This window comes from Candoia aspera, chromosome 4 (genome assembly GCF_035149785.1).
Source record: "Candoia aspera isolate rCanAsp1 chromosome 4, rCanAsp1.hap2, whole genome shotgun sequence".
In the NCBI taxonomy this organism is placed as follows: domain Eukaryota; kingdom Metazoa; phylum Chordata; class Lepidosauria; order Squamata; family Boidae; genus Candoia; species Candoia aspera.
Window position 1 is genome coordinate 93551035 of NC_086156.1, and position 21523 is coordinate 93572557.

At 40.2% G+C, this 21523-nt stretch overlaps 2 protein-coding genes across 2 annotated transcripts in view; both read left to right on the plus strand.

The window, feature by feature from the left end:
- LOC134495537 (V-set domain containing T-cell activation inhibitor 1-like) overlaps nucleotides 1–21523 on the plus strand; it is a 142664-nt gene that overhangs the window by 96219 nt on the left and 24922 nt on the right. The window lies entirely within an intron of this gene.
- Nucleotides 1700–21329, plus strand: LOC134496090 (vomeronasal type-2 receptor 26-like). The gene is made up of 5 exons (XM_063301848.1): nucleotides 1700–2069; nucleotides 13723–13816; nucleotides 15808–15934; nucleotides 16537–17411; nucleotides 21138–21329. The coding sequence occupies exons 2-5, from the start codon at nucleotides 13739–13741 to the stop codon at nucleotides 21327–21329; spliced, it is 1272 nt and encodes a 423-aa protein (XP_063157918.1). The 5' UTR covers nucleotides 1700–2069; nucleotides 13723–13738.

The following is a 21523-nucleotide window of genomic DNA, read 5'->3' on the forward strand; positions in this document are numbered from 1 at the left end:
TTTCTCTTTCTTTGGGATGTATTTTGTTGCCACCTCCTGAACAATGCTGCCAACTTCTGTCCATAATTTTGTTTCTTAGATTCTCGCAACCCTTTTGCGAGACTAACTTCATCCACTAATTTTATTTTTGCCCTCTTATCAATATTCTCCCAACACCAATTTATTTTTTGACCTGTACCATTTAACAAATATCTAGAAATGAACTTTTCCATATTTAAATATTTACCATGCTTTCTAGTATTGCTCACAGATGTAGAACTGCCATAAAAATTCAAATTAGTATTTAAATATAATTCTATTACATAGAGAGAGAGAATCTATTTCCCACACGGTGAATATACATAAGAAAAGAAAAAGAAAAATGTGATTATGTGTAAGAAATTAAAGCAGCAAGCAAGTAATATTATTAAAGAAACTAAAAAGAACCCTAAAAGAAAATGAAAAAATAAGAAATACACGACATCCTGTTTGAGACAGCACTGTGGTTTTGTCTCTCTTCTTGTAGATGAAATGTACAGAACAGTTTCAAACTTATTACTTCAGGTAATTCTACTGTGTTTAAAGATAGACACTAAAGTTGGCAATATGCCCAGACTTTTTTGTCACGAAGTGAATAATAACAAAAACAAGAAAGGAGTACAAGAAAAAAAAGTGAAAACATAGAGCCTTTTAAAATGAGGCTTTTCCAGCACATCTTTAGGCAGATTGAAACTTCTCCCTCAGCAGATTCCATACAGTAAGAGACAATCAGGCTTGTCCATCAGCAAATTTCAAAGATAAGATAAAATCCTCTACACTAAAAGGATTATCAGATCTGTGAATCTGGTCTTGGTGATTAATGCAGAATGTAGCTGGGAAGCACATGACATATTGAAGTTGTGTTGACCTGGCAAGACTAAATGCTTTTGTGAAAAGCCTTGTCTTTTCGGAGACTTCCTTAGTAAAATCAGGACAGATTGATATCTTACTTTGGCTGGAACCACTTCAACAAAGACTTTACTGATTCCTCATCTCATCTCCTACAGTAACAAGAAGGAATTGCACAATAATAATAATGGAACTAGTTCCAGTCTTCCAACTCAAAGGAATTTTAGTCATATGTTCAATCTCACCTGGAAGGTGCATTCCCAAAGAGAGGAGCTTTCTGAAAAAATCCTCCATAAATTCAGCCAGGTTTGATTGACAATGACACATAGATTTTTCCAGTGCAATTGTGACTCTAAATAAGTAATTCATTTATGCAAAATATTATGATTAGCTTGAATTATAATCTCTTGAGCAGCTAGCCAGACATCATAGCAAGCCATTTTCTCTTGCATCTGCTATAAATCATTTTAAGCTCTGCCAGATCTTGTTGGATCAGCTTCAAGATTTGTACCCAAGCCAAAATTTCTTTTAGCAAATTAGTTGAAGACTCCTCGTCCACTATTTTCCCTGGCTTGGCAGATAATAGCACAGCTGAAATTAAGTTAGCTGTTGATCATTTAGGTGTAGTTGCCATCACAATAGAAGGAAGCAAAATATGTAATAAAAAGTTTTATTTACCCGATGATCAAAGTTTTTATCCACACAGTCCAATAATTCAGAAGTTTGAAAACACTTTAAGCAGGAGAGAGGCAAGAGACATGCGCTCACAGCACCATCCCAAACCAGAACTACTTTGACTCTAAACATACATATGTAACTTCCAAGAGGCAGGTTTATATTCTGAGGCAACTGCTCATTTAAGACAATGAAGAACTGAATGAACTGATAAAGCGTTTAACTGTCATTTTAGTGCAGTGCCGAAAAACTACCAGCATGTCCTGTCTTTGGTATTTGCTGTGAAGGAGATCAACGAGAACCCTAAGATCTTACCCAATATCTCCTTAGGATTCCACATCTATGACAGTTACTTTGATGCTAGGAAGACTTATCAGAACACCTTGGGTCTTCTATCCAGTTGGCAGAAACCTATCTTCAACTACCACTGTGGCTTTCAGAAGAATCTGCTAGCTGTCATTGGGGGACCTGATTCTGAAACTACTATCTACATAAACAACATATTAAGCCCCTATAAGATTTCACAGGTAAGGAATGGTCATAAGGCTGCAGAATTTAGATATATTTAATGATATCCTAAATTAATTCTTACTGTTGCTGAAGGTAGAAGAGAAGGGAGATGTCTGAGTGAGCGGTGGGTTTGTTACAGACAGATTTTGCTTCCTTTGAAATGAAAATATTGGTAATATAAGAATTCAAATGATTCTATTTGAAATGGTTAGTAGTGTCACCTGATACCATGCCTTTCCCAGACATAGACCTCAGAATAGCTGCACCCTAAGGCAGCACCAAACAGGCCTGATTCAGGCCTGAGTCAATAGATATTGGAATGAAATAGAAATTACGCGGGCAGACCAAATCCAGATCTGCATGCTCCTGCGTGTTTGCTAATGATGCCATTTATAAAATTAGAATAATTTCAAGATACCCAGAATCTGTACATGCAGTTTCTTGGGCCAGACTGAAAGCCAAATGATCCTATACATTTATTAATTATTCAAAAATTCCTTTTGAACTAACCCAGAATTCTACCTTTATTTGATGATTCTCTGTCCAGGAACAAAACATTTGAAAGAAATTTATAGTCTATCAGTCTTTGGGATTCTATTCTTTCTTGCAGATGTTCATTATTCCAGTACTTCTCCTTGTTGCATTTCCTCTGAGTTTGGTTCCAACTGAGAAAAGAACAAATGATGATGATGATGATTTCTCATTCAAGCACATAGAGGTCATTTATTAAGTTGCTAGCTGTTGCTTAATAGACATGCCTATTCAGTCAGATTGCTTAAAATGTTTTAAGCCTTGATTTATGTTTTCCGTATCTTATTCTATTGACTATAGAACACTGATTGTAATTAACTTTTAATTACTTCCCTAATCTCTGCACCTATCCTTCCAATGGTTTCTTACCTAAGGATATCTCTATATTATACAACATTGTTATTCAAATTATCTCTCTCAAGAATAAGGTGAATAAAAATAATCATGATGTGAAGAAGAGAAAAATTCCTTTCTCTAGTCTTCTGAAATTCACCAATTTCTTAGTGATAACCACTTCAATATGATTGTTTCATAGCTATTTATAAACAATTGTTCTTTTCCTTTCCTTTTTCCTAGACATTTCTAACCTATAAAGGTTGTTCAAACAGAAGACAGTTTCCTTTTTACGTAAAAAATGTAAAGAGCCTAATAGTAAACTCAGTAGATCTATCAAACTAAAATTTGCTAGGATGCATTTTTCCCATAAAATCTATTAGCCCACAAATTCTGTCCAACTTTGTCACAACTTACAAGTTGCATTAATGCAAATATTGTCAATCAGATATATGGATCTTTTGCTTCCTGAACCAAAACTGTTATTCAGCTAATAAGATGCACTACAAATTGGTCCCAGAGGCATGAAGCTGCCTTTTGTATAGTCCAGTTGAGATTTGAATCAAAACTTGTGGTTTATCGACATCCTTATATTTTACAAAGAACTGACTTAGCCTACTCTATCAAAGTAAAAAAGACTAAATCACTGCATAATATGTCTGTTGTTCAACAAAGTAGGTTAGAAAACTTACTCAGAAGCAATTCTCAAATACAGTTTTATAAAGATGGCTTTTAGGAAGAGACAGACACAATTTGCCTAGACAAATAATATTAAGCACTTGGTCACATAAAGGAAAACAACAGATGAAGTTCATATAAAGATAGGTTTAAAAGGAAAGATGTTTTTAGTCCAGAATTTACAGCTTTTACATTAAGAAGTTATATGACAAAACACTGACTTGCATCATAACATTCCTTTCATAGAAAATAGTGGATATAGAATGCAGAGTTTGCTTTATCTCTAGATTAAATATTTTCTTCAGCAGAGATCATCTTTTTAATAAGAGCTTTATTAAGTTTGAAACAAACATAAAAACTACAAAAAAGCAAAAAACTATCAATCCCTTTTGTTGTTGTTTATCTGTTTAGTCGCTTCCGACTCTTCGTGACTTCATGGACCAGCCCATACCAGAGCTTCCTGTCGGTCGTCTACACCCCAAGCTCCCCCAGGAACAACTCCATCACCTCTAGAAAAAACATCCATCCACCTTGCCCTTGGTCGGCCCCTCTTCCTTTTGCCCTCCACTTTCCCTAGCATCAGCATCTTCTCCAGGGTGTCCTGTCTTCTCATTATGTGGCCAAAGTATTTCGGTTTTGCCTTTAATATCATTCCCTCAAGTGAGCAGTCTGGCTTTATTTCCTGGAGGATGGACTGGTTTGACCTTCTTGCAATCCAAGGCACTCTCAGAATTCTCCTCCAGAACCACAGCTCAAAAGCATCAATCTTCCTTCTCTCAGCCTTCCTTATGGTCCAGCTCTTGCAGCCATATGTTCCTAGGGGGAACACCATTGCTTTAACTATGTGGACTTTTGTTGTCAGTGTGATATCTCTGCTCTTAACTATTTTATCAAGCTTTGTCATTGCTCTTCTCCCAAGGATTAAGCGTCTTCTGATTTCCTGACTACAGTCAGCATCTGCAGTAATCTTCACACCCAGAAATACGAAGTCTTTAACTGCTTCTACATTTTCTCCCTCTATTTGCCAGTGATCAATCAAGCTGGTTGCCATAATCTTGGCTTTTTTGAGGTTGAGCTGCAAGCCAGCTTTTGCACTTTCTTCTTTCACCTTCATCATAAGGCTCCTCAGGTCCTCTTCGCTTTCAGCCATCAGAGTGGTATCATCTGCATATCTGAGATTGCTAATGTTTCTTCCAGCAATTTTAACTCCAGCCTTGGATTCCTCAAGCCCAGCATGTTGCATGATGTGTTCTGCATACAAGTTGAATAGGTAGGGTGAGAGTAAACAGCCCTGCCGTACTCCTTTCCCAATCTTAAACCAGTCTGTTGTTCCATGGTCTGTTCTTACTGTTGCTACTTGGTCGTTATACAGATTCTTCAGGAGGCAGACAAGATGACTTGGTATCCCCATACCGCTAAGAACTTGCCACAATTTGTTATGGTCCACACAGTCAAAGGCTTTAGAATAGTCAATAAAACAGAAATAGATGTTTTTCTGAAACTCCCTGGCTTTTTCCATTATCCAGCGGATATTGGCAATTTGGTCCCTAGTTCCTCTGCCTTTTCGAAACCCAGCTTGTACATCCAGCAATTCTCGCTCCGTGAATAGCTGAAGTCTACCTTGCAGGATCTTGAACATTACCTTACTGGCATGTGAAATGAGTGCCACTGTTCGATAGTTTGAACATTCTTGAGTGTTTCCCTTTTTTGGTATGGGGATATAAGTTGATTTTTTCGAATCTGATGGCCATTCTTGTGTTTTCCAAATTTGCTGGCATATAGCATGCATTACCTTGACAGCTTCAGCAAAGGATCATTACCTTGTCGTGGTGCTGGAGCTTGAGCACCTCAATGATGCCATGAGCTAAACCATGAAGGGCCACCCAAGATGGGAAGGTCATGACAGAGAGGTCAGACTAAATGCGATCCCTGGGGAAGGTAATGGCAACCCACCCCAGTATTCTTGCCGTGAATACTAAATGGATCAGTACAACCAGAGATATGTTGGTATACCATCGGAAGATGAGACCCCCAGGTCGGAAGATGATCAAAATGCTACTGGGGAGGAACAGAGGATGAGCTCAACTAGCCCCAGACGTGATGACGCAGCTAGCTCAAAGCCGAAAGGACGGCTAGCGGCCGATGGTGCTGGTGGTGAACGGTGAATCCGATGTTCTAAGGATCAACACGCCATTGGAACCTGGAATGTAAGATCTATGAGCCAGGGCAAATTGGATGTGGTTATTGGTGAGATGTCAAGATTAAAGATAGACATTCTGGGCATCAGTGAACTGAAATGGACTGGAATGGGCCACTTCACATCAAATGACCGCCAGATCTACTACTGTGGACAAGAGGACCACAGAAGAAATGGAGTAGCCTTCATAATTAATAGTAAAGTGGCTAAAGCAGTGCTTGGATACAACCCAAAAAACGACAGAATGATCTCAATTCGAATTCAGGGCAAGCCATCTAACATCACAGTGATCCAAATATACGCCCCAACCACAGATGCTGAAGAAGCTGAAGTAGATCAGTTCTATGAGGATCTGCAGTACCTACTGGACAACACGCCTAAAAGAGATGTTATTTTCATCACAGGAGACTGGAATGCTAATGTAGGCAATCAAATGACACCTCGAATTACAGGTAAGTATGGCCTGGGAGAACAAAATGAAGCAGGACATAGGCTGATAGAATTTTGCCAAGACAATTCGCTCTGCATAACAAACACTCTCTTCCAACAACCTAAGAGACGGCTTTATACATGGACTTCACCAGATGGACAACACCGAAATCAGATTGATTACATCCTTTGCAGCCAAAGGTGGCGGACATCTGTACAGTCGGTAAAAACAAGGCCTGGAGCTGACTGTAGTTCAGATCACAAACTTCTTCTTGCACAATTTAGGATCAGACTAAAGAGATTAGGGAAGACACACAGATCAGCTAGATATGAGCTCACTAATATTCCTAAGGAATATGCAGTGGAGGTGAAGAATAGATTTAAGGGACTGGACTTAGTAGATAGGGCCCCGGAAGAACTATGGACAGAAATCCGCAACATTGTTCAAGAGGCGGCAACAAAATACATCCCAAAGAAAGCGAAAACCAAGAAAGCAAAATGGCTGTCTGCTGAGACACTAGAAGTAGCCCAAGAAAGAAGGAAAGCAAAAGGCAACAGTGATAGGGGGAGATATGCCCAATTAAATGCAAAATTCCAGAGGTTAGCCAGAAGAGATAAGGAATTATTTTTAAACAAGCAATGCACAGAAGTGGAAGAAGACAATAGAATAGGAAGGACAAGAGACCTCTTCCAGAAAATTAGAAACATTGGAGGTAAATTCCAGGCCAAAATGGGTATGATCAAAAACAAAGATGGCAAGGACCTAACAGAAGAAGAAGAGATCAAGAAAAGGTGGCAAGAATATACGGAAGACCTGCATAGGAAGGATAACAATATTGGGGATAGCTTTGACGGTATGGTCAGTGAGCTAGAGCCAGACATCCTGAAGAGTGAGGTTGAGTGGGCCTTAAGAAGCATTGCTAAGAACAAGGCAGCAGGAGACGACGGCATCCCAGCTGAACTGTTCAAAATCTTGCAAGATGATGCTGTCAAGGTAATGCATGCTATATGCCAGTAAATTTGGAAAACACAAGAATGGCCATCAGATTCGAAAAAATCCACTTATATCCCCATACCAAAAAAGGGAAACACTCAAGAATGTTCAAACTATCGAACAGTGGCACTCATTTCACATGCCAGTAAGGTAATGCTCAAGATCCTGCAAGGTAGACTTCAGCACTTCATGGAGCGAGAATTGCCAGATGTACAAGCTGGGTTTAGAAAAGGCAGAGGAACTAGAGACCAAATTGCCAATATCCGCTGGATAATGGAAAAAGCCAGGGAGTTTCAGAAAAACATCTATTTCTGTTTTATTGACTATTCTAAAGCCTTTGACTGTGTGGACCATAACAAATTGTGGCAAGTTCTTAGCGGTATGGGGATACCAAGTCATCTTGTATGCCTCCTGAAGAATCTGTATAACAACCAAGTAGCAACAGTAAGAACAGACCATGGAACAACGGCCTGGTTTAAGATTGGGAAAGGAGTACGGCAGGGCTGTTTACTCTCACCCTACCTATTCAACTTGTATGCAGAACACATCATGCGACAAGCTGGCCTTGAGGAATCCAAGGCTGGAGTTAAAATCTCTGGAAGAAACATCAACAATCTCAGATATGCAGATGATACCACTTTGATGGCTGAAAGTGAAGAGGAACTGAGGAGCCTTATGATGAAGGTGAAAGAAGAAAGTGCAAAAGCTGGCTTGCAGCTCAACCTCAAAAAAACCAAGATTATGGCAACCAGCTTGATTGATCACTGGCAAATAGAGGGAGAAAATGTAGAAACAGTGAAAGACTTTGTATTCCTAGGTGCAAAGATTATGCAGATGCTGACTGTAGTCAGGAAATCAGAAGACGCTTAATCCTTGGGAGAAGAGCAATGACAAATCTCGATAAAATAGTTAAGAGCAGAGACATCACACTGACAACAAAGCCCGCATAGTTAAAGCAATGGTGTTCCCCCTAGGAACATATGGCTGCGAGAGCTGGACCATATGGAAGGCTGAGCGAAGGAAGATCGATGCTTTTGAACTGTGGTGTTGGAGGAAAATACTGAGAGTGCCTTGGACTGCAAATAGATCAAACCAGTCCATACTCCAGGAAATAAAGCCAGACTGCTCACTTGAGGGAATGATATTAAAGGCAAAACTGAAATACTTTGGCCACATAATGAGAAGACAGGACACCCTGGAGAAGATGCTGATGCTAGGGAGAGTGGAAGGCAAAAGGAAGAGGGGCCGACCAAGGGCAAGATGGATGGATGATATTCTAGAGGTGATGGACCCGTCCCTGGGGGAGCTGGGGGTGTTGACGACCGACAGGAAGCTCTGGCGTGGGCTGGTCCATGAAGTCACAAAGAGTCGGAAGCGACCAAACGAATAAACAACAACAAACCTTGACAGCATCATCTTGCAAGATTTTGAACAGTTCAGTTGGGATGCCATCATCTCCTGCTGCCTTGTTATTAGCAATGCTTCTTAAGGCCCATTCAACCTCACTCTTCAGTATGTCTGGCTCTAGCTCACTGACCACACCGTCAAAGCTATCCTCGATATTGTTATCCTTCCTATACAGGTCTTCTGTATATTCTTGTCACCTTTTCTTGATCTCTTCTTCTTCTGTTAGGTCCTTGCCATCTTTGTTTTTGATCATACTCATTTTTGCCTGAAATTTACCTCCACTGTTTCTAATTTTCTGGAAGAGGTCTCTTGTCCTTCCTATTCTATTGTCTTCTTCCACTTCTGTGCATTGCTTGTTTAAAAATAATTCCTTATCTCTTCTGGCTAACCTCTGGAATTTTGCATTTAATTTGGCATATCTCCCTCTATCACTGTTGCCTTTTGCTTTCCTTCTTTCTTGGGCTACTTCTAGTGTCTCAGCAGACAGCCATTTTGCCTTCTTGGTTTTCTCTTTCTTTGGGATGTATTTTGTTGCGGCCTCCTGAACAATGTTGCAAACTTCTGTCCAGAGTTCTTCCGGGACCCTATCTACGAAGTCCAGTCCCTTAAACCTATTCTTCACCTCCACTGCATATTTCTTAGGAATATTAGTGAGCTCATATCTAGCTGATCTGTGTGTCTTCCCTAATCTCTTTAGTCTGATCCTAAATTGTGCAATAAGAAGTTTGTGATCTGAACTACAGTCAGCTCCAGGTCTTGTTTTTACTGATTGTAGAGATGTCCATCACTTTGGCTGCAAAGGATGTAGTCAATCTGATTTCGGTGTTGTCAATCTGATTTCGGTGTTGTCCATCTGGTGAAGTCCATGTATAAAGCCGTCTCTTAGGTTGTTGGAAGAGAGTGTTCGTTATGCAGAGTGAATTGTCTTGGCAAAATTCTATCAGCCTATGTCCTGCTTCATTTTGTTATCCGAGGCCATGCTTACCTGTTATTCCGGGTGTCATCTGACTGCCCACCTTAGCATTCCAGTCTCCCGTGATGAAAATAACATCTCTTTTAGGCGTGTTGTTCAGTAGGTGCTGCAGATCCTCATAGAACTGCTCTACTTCAGCTTCTTCAGCATCTGTGGTTGAGGCATATATTTGGATCACTGTGATGTTAGATGGCTTGCCCTGAATTCGAATTGAGATCGTTCTATCATTTTTTGCATTGTATCCTAGCACCACCTTAGCCACTTGACTATTAATTATGAAGGCTACTCCATTTCTTCTGTGGTCCTCTTGTCCACAGTAGTAGATCTGGTGGTCGTTTGATGTGAAGTGGCCCATTCCAGTCCATTTCAGTTCACTGACGCCCAGAATGTCTATCTTTAATCTTGACATCTCACCAATATCCACATCCAATTTGCCCTGGCTCATAGATCTTACATTCCAGGTTCCAATGGTGTGTTGATCCTTAGATCAACATTAGCATTCACTGTTCACCACCAGCACCGTCGGCCACTAGCCATCCTTTCGGCTTTGAGCTAGCTGCGACATCACATCTGGGGCTAGTTGAACTCATCCTCTGTTCCTCCGCAATAGCATTTTGACCATCTTCTGACCTGGGGGTCTCATCTTCCGATGGTGGCATGAGTAAGGATGGTGAGCAGGGGGCTCCCATCCAGACTGTTAAGCGCATGCGTAGCACTGAGGAATTAGGTAGCCATTCAAAGAGACAGAGACCGGGACTGCCTTAACCTTTGGGGTTTATATGGCTGGGTTTTTCCCATGCTTCTTCAGTTTGTTAGGATTCCTGTTATGTACAAGCAATAAAACATTAGAGACCAGTTCCTTGTCTCAGCGTGTTTCCTGGCAGTTAGGACAGATGGTATACCGACATATCTCTGGTTGTACTGATTTATTTAGTTTTCACGGCAAGAATACTGGGGTGGGTTGCCATTACCTTCCCCAGAGATCGCATTTAGTCTGACCTCTCTGTCACGACCTTCCCGTCTTGGGTGGCCCTTCACGGTTTAGTTCATGGCATCACTGAGGTGCTCAAGCTCCAGCCACACGACAAGGTAATGATCCTTTGCTGAAGATAACAATCCTTTGCTGAAGATCAATCCCTTACTCTATATCAAACAAAGATCACATTATTTCTATAAATCATTCCATTAGCACATATATAAATCACTAAATGCAATTGTTACTTGCCTTTATATTAAGAAAAGAAGTATATAGATCTCTAAATCAACTTTCCTCCCCCCCCCAAAAAAATTATTTAATTATTTCCTTCCTACCACTATTCGATATATTTCTGTCCACTATAATAAAAGTCAAATTATAAAAACATATAAATTGTCTATTTTTATAATTAATAATACTACAACAATCTTAACCCTATTAAACCTAAAAACCAAACAATTATTATTATACCTTATAGATACCTTATAAGTATCAAAAATCAAACAAATCTTTAAAAGAATCCAATAAGTCTTAACCCAAATCATTAAAGAGAAATGGAATCATAAAAGCTTCATTATCAATGCAATTAAACATTCTTAAATGTTTAGCCCACTTTGTAATATACCAAGACATTTACATATCTCTATATTATACACAAGGCATTTTTCATACAGAAATCAAACAGTCCAACTGCCTCCCTTAAAAACTCAGACTTCTCAGGAAAGAACCTCCCACAGAACAGGGCTTCTTCTTTCCCATAACATTCCCTCAGAAAAAGAACTCTGTTTGTGATCTGCAATTCAGGCTGTCCCTTTAACTCCTTCAGCACCAGCATGAACTCTTTGCTTAGCATTTCAACAAAGACTTCAGTTTCACTGTTGGTAGAAACATCTCTATCTTTGTTAAAATCTTCAGCTTCTTCCATAACGTTCTCAGCCAGATGGCACATTTTAAAGCAGATGTATCCTGCAAAATAGCTTGACAGGAATCTGATAAGATCTGTTTGTACTGTAGGTCTGCTTAAGCTCACAACAGAACTCTGAGAAAATCTCCTTGAAATCCTCCATGTTTCATATAGTAGATTATGGCACCCCTTAGATACTTGACTCATGCAGATAGCAGTTAATGAGTTAGTTGAAAGTTTCCAAATGAAATTGAGAGAAGAGAAAGTGTGCTAACAAGTAGCTCTCAGGAAAAGTGAACAGAAGGTTGGAGATTCAAAACAGCAAATTCAATGTATAGGAAAATATTAAATCCTTCAAATTCAGTGCAAAAATAATAACAGGGAGGCAGTTATTTATTCTTAGCCCTCCTTAATCTTTAAATGGGAAACAAGCCAAAACTTTAAAAGATTTTAAAAATTTAATCCAGGAATAGCGATAAGCACCAAGAGAGTCTGCTTCTTCTTGCTGTAGAAAACCTCTCTTGGGGTATATAAACTTAAACAATAGATAAATTATGTGGTTTAGAAATGGGGTGGCTTGACCTAATGTCCCTTTAAGGCTACAGCATGGCATGGAAAGGCTACAGCACAGCACGGAAATGGTAATGTCCCTGCCTCCCATCGTCTCTTACCGGATCGTCACGAACACTGTTTGCAATTCTCTGGCTGCAAGACGGCATTTTGGAGAGCAGATGGGATGATTCTGAGCATTTTCTTTATCATGAAAGCACTCCTGGGATTCAGGGAAAAAGCCTGCCTGAGCCCAAAACAAGCCTCCACTGACAGTTCTGTCCATGGAGACACAGCTGTTCAGTTGGCCATATTCCCACCAGAAGTCTCTTCAGCAGAGATCTTGAAGAATTCTTTAGAACAAGCATTCTCATGGCACTCATCTTAACAATTTCATTTTCTTTCTCTACTTAATAAAGGTCACCTACTCTTTCCGTCCTCCAGAAGTACATAATAAAAGCAAGTTCCCTACCATCTACCAGATGGTACCCAATGAAGAGGTTCAGTATACTGGGATTGTTCAGCTACTTTTGCAGTTCCAGTGGACATGGGTTGGGATCATTGCAATGGATGATGATAAAGGAATACATTTCATCCAAACATTGACAACAAAATTTTCTCCCAATGGCATCTGTGCAGCTTTCACTGAAAAAATACCTGTAATGGGTTCCTGGTTTGAGATCACAGATGTAATGGATCACATGGAGAACATGAACCCTCTTCTAAACCTGACCAATGTCATTGTTTTAAATGCACATACTCAAACAGTGTTTGCTATAGCGGGATTAATACAAATGGCAATGTTGACAAGTACTGTAGTTACAGATGTATATAAAGTGTGGGTTATGAGTTCTGAGTGGGCTTTTGCATCACATACCTTTATGGGTTGGGATGAGAGCACTTTTCATGGTGCTTTATCTTTTGCAATTCACTCCTTCGAGAAGCTGGAGTTCCAAAATTTCCTTCAGAGCTTAGATCCTCTCTATCCAAAAGGAGATGGTTTTATCACACTCATCTGGAAGCAGGCATTCAAGTGTTCTTTCCCGGAGTCTGATATGAATAAGGAGAACACAAAAACCTGCAGGGGAGATGAGAAGTTAGAAAACCTTCCTGGTCCATTTTTTGAAATGAGCATGACTGGCCAAAGCTATAGCATCTACAATGCAGTTCAGGCCATAGCACATGCTTTATATGCTCTATGCTCCTCCAGGCCCAAAAGTAGAGCCCTGCCAAGCAGAACAAGATGTGAAGCTCTAGAATTAAAACCCTGGCAGGTAAGGTCTCATATCCAAACCCATTCTGTTGATATGTGACAGTTCAGAAGTGTGACTCCATTGTTCAAAGAAGTATTCTCAGTCTTAGATCTTATGTTGCTTGAAGTAGTTTATCATGCCTTCCCAATCCTCTTGCTACCGTTCTTAGATACATTCAGGGTGTAAGTCCTATTTGTGCTGTTTGCAAACTGAATTCATTCATGAACATAAAAACAAATTCTAGATTATGAATAACAAAACTAACACTCTTTTTATATTGTTATTTCTCCTTTTATTTTAAACTCCTCATAGCTTAACCATTTTCTAACATACGTCTCATTTAACAACACTGCTGGGGAGAAGGTTGTTTTTAACAGCAATGGGGAATTGGTAGCTGGCTTTGACATTATCAACTGGATTACTTTTCCAAACCGATCCATCCATAGAATAAAAGTTGGGACAATGGATTTCCAGGCCTCACTGGGCAAAGAAATCTCCCTGAACAAGGAGATCATCTCCTGGCACAGAGCATTTAATCAGGTGAGATATTACTGTATATGCTCACACCACTGAACTAAAAAGTTATCCAGTATTCTTCCATGATCATCCATCACTCATTGCAAACTGAAGGTCTTTGAAAATTAATTTGCTGAAACTATTTCTTGCCAAATGGCAATACCTTCTTCAGAGAAAAGGTAATATAAAATAGCAGATTATAATCATCAATTTGGATGAGAATGATAACCACAGGAAGAATTATTATTGAGAAAAAATATTTATTTCCCTACGTTTTAATTTCATACTCCCTCCAAGGAGTTCGGACCATACATAAGCACACGCATCAGATAAAACCTTATGGACTGTAAAAGAGTGGGAATGTTGCTGTAATAAGGCCCTGGCAAGGCTTTATTCCAAATACTGTCTCTCCCACTCTCTGTTTCAGCTTGGTATTCCCAAGCAGACACAAGCTTAGTTATCTAGCTACAAAGAACTGGGGAGGCCTGAATACAGAGAAGCTATATGGAAAACAGCAGACAAGAATCCTGTCTTATAGAAAGGATATATCAGTCCCTAAGTTCATTCCTGATTTTTCTTGCTTAGATATCTTCTTTTCTTATGCGGGTCAAGTCACAAAGGAAAAGTAGAGAGACAAAGTTTGAAACTGTAGAGAAGATGTCAGAAAAGCCACAGTTAAAAATGAGCTGTACTTTGCAAATAATGCTAGCAACAATAAAAAAAGATACAGATAGATGTATAGTGGGCTCAAAAGTCATACTCAGTGAGTGTTCCTCAATGCTCCTTGGTTAAACTGGAAAGCAAGATTGAATGAGATTGTTAGAGATTGCTGGAAAGCATTTGGCCCAAGAGTTCAGAAAAAACACACACCAGGTATTTCTATAAAAATAATGTATTTACAGAAAGCACAAAACATAAACAGGTTCATATCCAGATATCCTGGAGAGGCACAAAAGTTTTACAAGCTTATATTTACAAGCTCAGACACATAGGGACACGTGCTCTGAGTAGGACTGGAAGGAAGGCTGTGTAAAAGGAAACTAAACAAGGCCAGGCAAGTTCCTTTCACAGGCAAATCAGCAGCTTTATCTTATGCAGTCATCTTTTCACACCCAAAACTGAGGATACTTAAGTTTGACCTGTTCACCCTGCCAAAGTGTTTTGTTACCATAGTAACTTAGTGGCTTGCTCTTTGCAAGACAATCCAATACCAACAGAGATATCCAAAAGTTCACTTCTGGGTTCTTTATTCTTGCATTTGTGTATTATTGTGTATAAAATGTTTATGAACACTACAAATGACCAAGAAGTAGATGAGAGAAACCAACTTCTAAGCAATCTTGAGAGGTTACTAAAAGAACTAAAGTAATAGAATTAAATTTAATAGAACACTGTGCCACGTTCTTTACTTAGGAATCAAAAATCAAGTTATGGATACTAATAATTTTCATAAGTACAATTTCATAATTGTATTTATGAAAAACCAAGAAATCTGATATGAGATAAGAAAAAAAAGGTAATCGGTTCAAAAAAGTCAGTCCATTCCTTGCAGCTCACATATTTCTCAGATATTGAAGCTATTGTACTTGAAGAACTAACGCTGGCCTTCTTTTGATAAGTCTCTCTTATTCTACTATTAACAAATCACCTTGACCTGGTAGTGGGAAATATGTAATGATAGACAAAGAGAGTTATACTCTTGCAGAAGATGAACCATTTTGCCAAAAGAAAGTATAAAGGGAAAGAGAATGTGCAGCCACAGGAAAGTGGAGGTAGGACAGTTTTCAAGCTTGCAAGCATCCTTACAAAAATAACTCACCAAATCCATGGTGTACTAATGTGAGATATATTTATTGTTTGGACGATAGCAATTAAAGATGCAGAACAGACCTCCCCAACATCAGTATTCTTGTCACTTGGCATTTATTTTAATTCAAAGATGTCAATTATAATAAATTAACCAATTAGATATAAATGAAAAAAAACACATAAATTTTCATGCTATGTATGGACAGGTCTTGCCTCTTGCAACATGCAACGATAACTGCCATCCAGGATTCAACAGGGAAAAAAAAGAAGGGGAGCCATTTTGCTGTTATAATTGCGCTCCATGCCCTGAAGGGAAGATTTCAGATCAGAAGGGTAAGAGGCGTAAAATGAAGGGTTATGAAGTACAGTAAAAGAAAATTTGTAACTCTGATGCCACAGCACTTATTACATTCATTAATCTGTTGGGTTCATGCTGGCAGCCAACATTAGTGGAAAATGAGGTTTGTTATTCTGTTTGTCCTCTTCCAGTATTGAAATTAATAGGAAGGAATAACCCTTAGCTAGGCCCAGGGTGTGTATGACATTCTAACTGGGGAAAGAATGGAGGAAGCTTTACAGCACATCCCACATTTTCATGATGCTTCCAAAATGCTTCTGAAGCCATTTCCATTCCAATTTATTTATCTGCTGCTTCTTCCCCCAAGAAAGATTGTTAAAGTGATTCTCATATGAGATTTTCTGCACCAAGTTTGGTGCCACTTGTAATAAATGTGAAATGCTTATTACAGTAATTTTATATGCATACGGATGTATTTTTTCCCACTGATCATAGCATTCACACTTCAGTATTTATCAGATCACAAAAGAGGGAAGAAAAAAGTAAAACTCCAGTCCTGAATTTCCATTCCACTTCTATGAAGAATTACTCTGGGGCACATTTGAATATCTACAATGGTACCTGTTCTCTTTTTCAGATAGAGATGATTGTTTTGCTTGCCCAGAAAATCAATATGCCAACAGAGAAAGAAATCAATGCCTCCCTAAAATTCCAAATTTCCTGACTTATCAAGAGCCTTTGGGATTTGCTTTGGCTTTCCTGGCTCTTCTTTCTGCTCTGATCACTGCTTTGGTCTTGGGAATCTTTATCAAACACAGGAATACCCCCATGGTCAAAGCCAACAACCGGGACCTCACTTACTCCCTGCTCATCTGTCTCATGCTCTGCTTCCTCTGCTCTCTCCTATTCATTGGCCAACCACTTGCTGTGACCTGCTACCTCCGACAAATGTCTTTTGGCATCATCTTCTCCATGGCTGTTTCTTCTATACTGGCAAAAACCATCACAGTGGTTGTTGCTTTCATGGCCACCAAGCCAGGGAGTAAGATGAGGAAATGGGTGGGTAAAAGACTGGGAAATTCTGTAGTTACCTTCTGCTCCTTGATCCAAGTGGGGATTTGCTCTTTGTGGCTCTCTACTGCTCCTCCATATCCAGATCTGGACAATCATTCCTTGGCTGAAGAAACTGTGGTTGAATGTAATGAAGGCTCAGCCCCCTTGTTTTACTGTGTCCTAGGGTACATGGGATTCTTGGCTCTCACTAGCTTTGCTGTAGCTTTCCTTGCTAGGGGCTTACCCAGCACTTTCAATGAAGCTAAATTCATCACTTTCAGCTTGCTGATGTTTTGCAGTGTCTGGGCCTCTTTTGTCCCCACCTACCTGAGCACCAAGGGGAAATATATGGTGGCTGTGGAAGTCTTCTCCATCTTGGCTTCCAGTGCTGGACTACTTGTTTGCATCTTTTGTCCAAAATTGTATGTAATAGTAATGAGGCCACAGTTGAATTGTAAGGTAAAGGTAAAGGTTTCCCTTGACGTAAAGTCCAGTCGTGTCCGACTCTAGGGGGCGGTGCTCATCTCCGTTTCAAAGCCTTGGAGCCGGCGTTGTCCATAGGACACTTCCGGGTCATGTGGCCAGCATGACTCACGGAACGCCGTTACCTTCCCGCCGAAGCGGTACCAATTAATCTACTCACATTTGCATGTTTTCGAACTGCTTGGTGTGCAGGAGCTGGGACGAGCAACGGGAACTCACCCCGCCACGCGGTTTACTGTATTATTCTGAAGTTGTTATATGAATGTGCAAGGAAACTCAAGAAGACAAATGGGCAAACTCTTCTGACCCAGCCTATGATCATCAAGTTTACAGTAAAACCAGATTTTAAAGTCCTTGCTTGAGCAAATTTAACACATAATGAACAAAAATTATCAATACAGTGTGTGCTTTTGGTCATATATATTCTCCCATTCCCATTTTATACATGCATCAAATCCTTCAACAATTCCATAAAATCCCATTGGATTTATTAGACATTCTGGTTTTACCATCACACCTTCCCTTTATTAATCCTTCAAATAAAGGGTTAGTGTAAAGTCTTTTCTTGCTACATTGGAAGGAATAAGGATTCTCTGAATTTAAAATTATCTCATCTGGTCAAATCTCAGAAATAGCTTACCCCAAATATACAACAGGGGAATAATAAAGAATAAATGAACTTTCTTTCTTGTCAGTTTAGCCATTGAGCATTCTGTGACAGACATAGGAGTTTGAAAGGCAAATAATCTTTCAGTGTTAACTATCCCAAAGTGGGTAGAGGCAAAAGATCCATTCTGCATTTTAAAATGCTCTCTCATTGTGATGAGACACCCCCACCACCCCCACCAAATATCCAGTCACATTTTATACCCCCACTGTACTTGGAAATCTTGCAAGACAGCAGAGCAGAAATTATTTGAATAATAAAACTGCAAAATACAGCAACCCAGTAGGGACAACAAACTTATAATGACTTTTTAATTGCAAAACCAATTAAGATATGTGCTATAATGTATCCTAGCAAAATAAGTAATGGAATAATTCAAATAAACAAAATTCCATAACTGCTAAACATGTTGAAGGTCTGAATATTACCTTCCTAGCTAAAGATGACAAAACTGAAGAATCATAGAATACCTGAGTTGGAGGACACCATGGATATCTTTTAATTCAGCTCCCTGCTCCATCCACATCCAGATGAAATACTGGTGATTGCCATCTAGGTGTCCAGATGTAACCAGCTAGGCCTGGGTGGCACTGGATGTCCTGACCTAGGAGGTACAGTCTGGTGGATAGGGCCATGGGAAGTTATGGACAGTTACACCAACTCAGACTTGCAAAGTCTTCTGGGCTGGATGGGAGCTACCTGGATGATGTCTTTTTTCTCTCAGTATAGCTTATGCTAAATGCAAGTCAACAGGGGAGTGGCAAGAAGACTCACAGGATGGCCACTGAAGGCCCAGGAGATGAACTGACTCAGTTTGCAAAGAGATCTGCTGAAGGGTTGCTGAACTTCACAATGATCTTGTCAAGAGGTGTGGGTGTAGGTCCCATCCTCCTGCATCCAGAGGAGAAAGCTGAGCAATCTGCAGTTGAACTGAAGTGTGCTTGGACAGTGCTTAATTAATGTCAAGACTAGCTGAGAGTGCTAATTTAGTAGAGGCTCCAATTTGCAGAGTGCAATCTGATCATCCTGAGCTCTAAGAAGCTGATGCTGCATTTGAAGTCCATCAACTGCAGTAACATCCCTGATGTCAATTATTACTTGAATGGGTGGAGATCATTGCCGTATGCGATGTGCAACGTCCTGTCCAGGGCCTTGGACAGAAGCAGCATCCCCTCCAGGGGACAAAAATGGGCACAAGTTTGATTAAACTTTTTGGTATCTGACATTGACCTGATTGACTCCCATAATTTCTGTATGCTGATATCTGGAGTGTGTGTGGGGGGATGCCAGGCTTGCCTTGGTGTCTAGAATTGTTCCCAGACCTGAGCTGGTTCTTCTCCCAGTTGATGCAAAAGGTATTTATTTTGTCCCTACCTGCCTGAACATGAAAGGAAAATATGCAAGACATATCTCTTGCTGCAGAAGAGCTGGTTTTGGGGGGGGGGGTGCTTTTGTTTTTTGTTTTTGTTTTGTTTTGTTTATTTGTTTTTGTTTTTTGTGCCTAAAGGTCAGTTTTTGAATCTGGCAACTTCCCTGCAGTTTTCTTGGCAAGGTTTTTCAAAAGTGGTTTTGCCATTGCCTCCTTCCTAGGGCTGAAAGAGAATGACTGACCCAAGGTCACCCAGCTGGATTTGTGCCTGAAGTGGGACTAGAACTCATGGTCCTCTCCTGGTTTCTAGCCTGGTGCCTTAAGCACTACACCAAACTGGCTGTACAATACTGTATTTTCTCAAATATTCTAGTTCCTGAGCATGTCTTGGAAATGAGCTTTCTGTCATTCTCCTCTTCCACTATGGGTGAACATACATGATTGGTATCTATGGGTGATCATTTTGTGATTAGAAACATTGCCAACCATGCCTCCTGCTTAGCTGCTTGTTTTCTTCCAGCCAAGTCAAGAGGAAAACACTGTAACACTAACATGAAAATTAGAAAGCTGTAGTACCCAAAAGCAATTAAGAAAATACACTTCACCACCAACACTAATGTAGCTGACGATCTCAGAGAGGTTGGGTAGGCATTCTTAAAGGTAAAGGTAAAGGTTTCCCTTGACATTAAGTCCAGTCATGTCCGACTCTAGGGGGCGGTGCTCATCTCCGTTTCAAAGCCGAAGAGCCGGCGTTTGTCCATAGACACTTCCGTGGTCATGTGGCCAGCATGACTACACAGAACACCGTTACCTGCCTGCCGAAGCAGTACCTATTAATCTACTCACATTTGCATGTTTTCGAACTGCTAGGTTGGCAGGAGCTGGGACTAGTAACAGGAGCAGACCCCATCACGCGGATTCGAACCGCCAACCTTCCAATCAGCAAGCTCAGCAGCTCAGCGGTTTAACCCGCAGCGCCACCGCGTCCCATTCTTAGGGCTCAGTTAATTTGGGTTAACTAGCAAATGGATGAAGGTGCTGGCTACAAGTGGCAGACTCACAGGCATACAGATGAAAGCAAGATAAACCTAGTGAGATCTGAAGTGAGATCTAGGTTAAGACAACAGAGACACAAAGTGGATATTGCACTTTGTGAATTAGTTGCAGATTATATGGGTTGCAATGTGGCAGAGCTGAAGGAAGAAAGAGGGGCTAGATTGCACTCAAACCTCTCTAAAATCAAGGAGAAAATGATTAAATAACCACCAATTTTAGAGGGAACAAAGGGTTGCTATCTTCATCTGAATTCAACTTCTTGAGGAGCAGCCTAAACATACATACATACATACTCAATTTACTTCCATTTATAACAATTCAAACCAGCTTGCTATATTGCACAAGTATCTAAACATTTCCCATTTCATTCCAACATTAGATGTTACAAATTCAAAACAAGCCAGTTAAAGTAACTAGGTTTTTCCTATCTGCTTAGCTTTTATAAACTAATAATATGAACCATGGAAAGTTTACTCCTTATTTTAGCATTACAGTTGGCAAATATGTTTTCTTTCATGGTTCCACTAAGTATCTAATACATAGGAGACATAATTATAATTATGAACCCTATAATTCATAATTATATAATTCATATAATTCATAATTATAGCTCCAAGATGGCGACCGAGAGCAGACACTGACGCTGACTGCTGCTGTAAGGGAGACTCCCAATTTTTCCACCTTTTTCTCCCCCCCCAGACCTTTTGAGGACCCCCAGCCCCTCATGTTTGAAGGGTCTGTGTCAGAGGGAGCCTCCTGGATGGAGCAGTGGGGGATGGCAGACCTGGGTGAGCCTGGGTGAACCCCAGCAATGCAACAAGCCCGGAAGGGGGCGGTGTGCCAGCAGCCCCCCAGTCTGAGTGAGGACCCCGGCTCCTTGGGGAACATAACAGCGTGGGGAGCCTGAATAGCATGGCCTGGAGGGGACCTGAAGTGATTCGGTGGTTTGGAGGAATGGTGGGGTGGTTTGACAATGCAGCAGACCAGAGGCGTGGT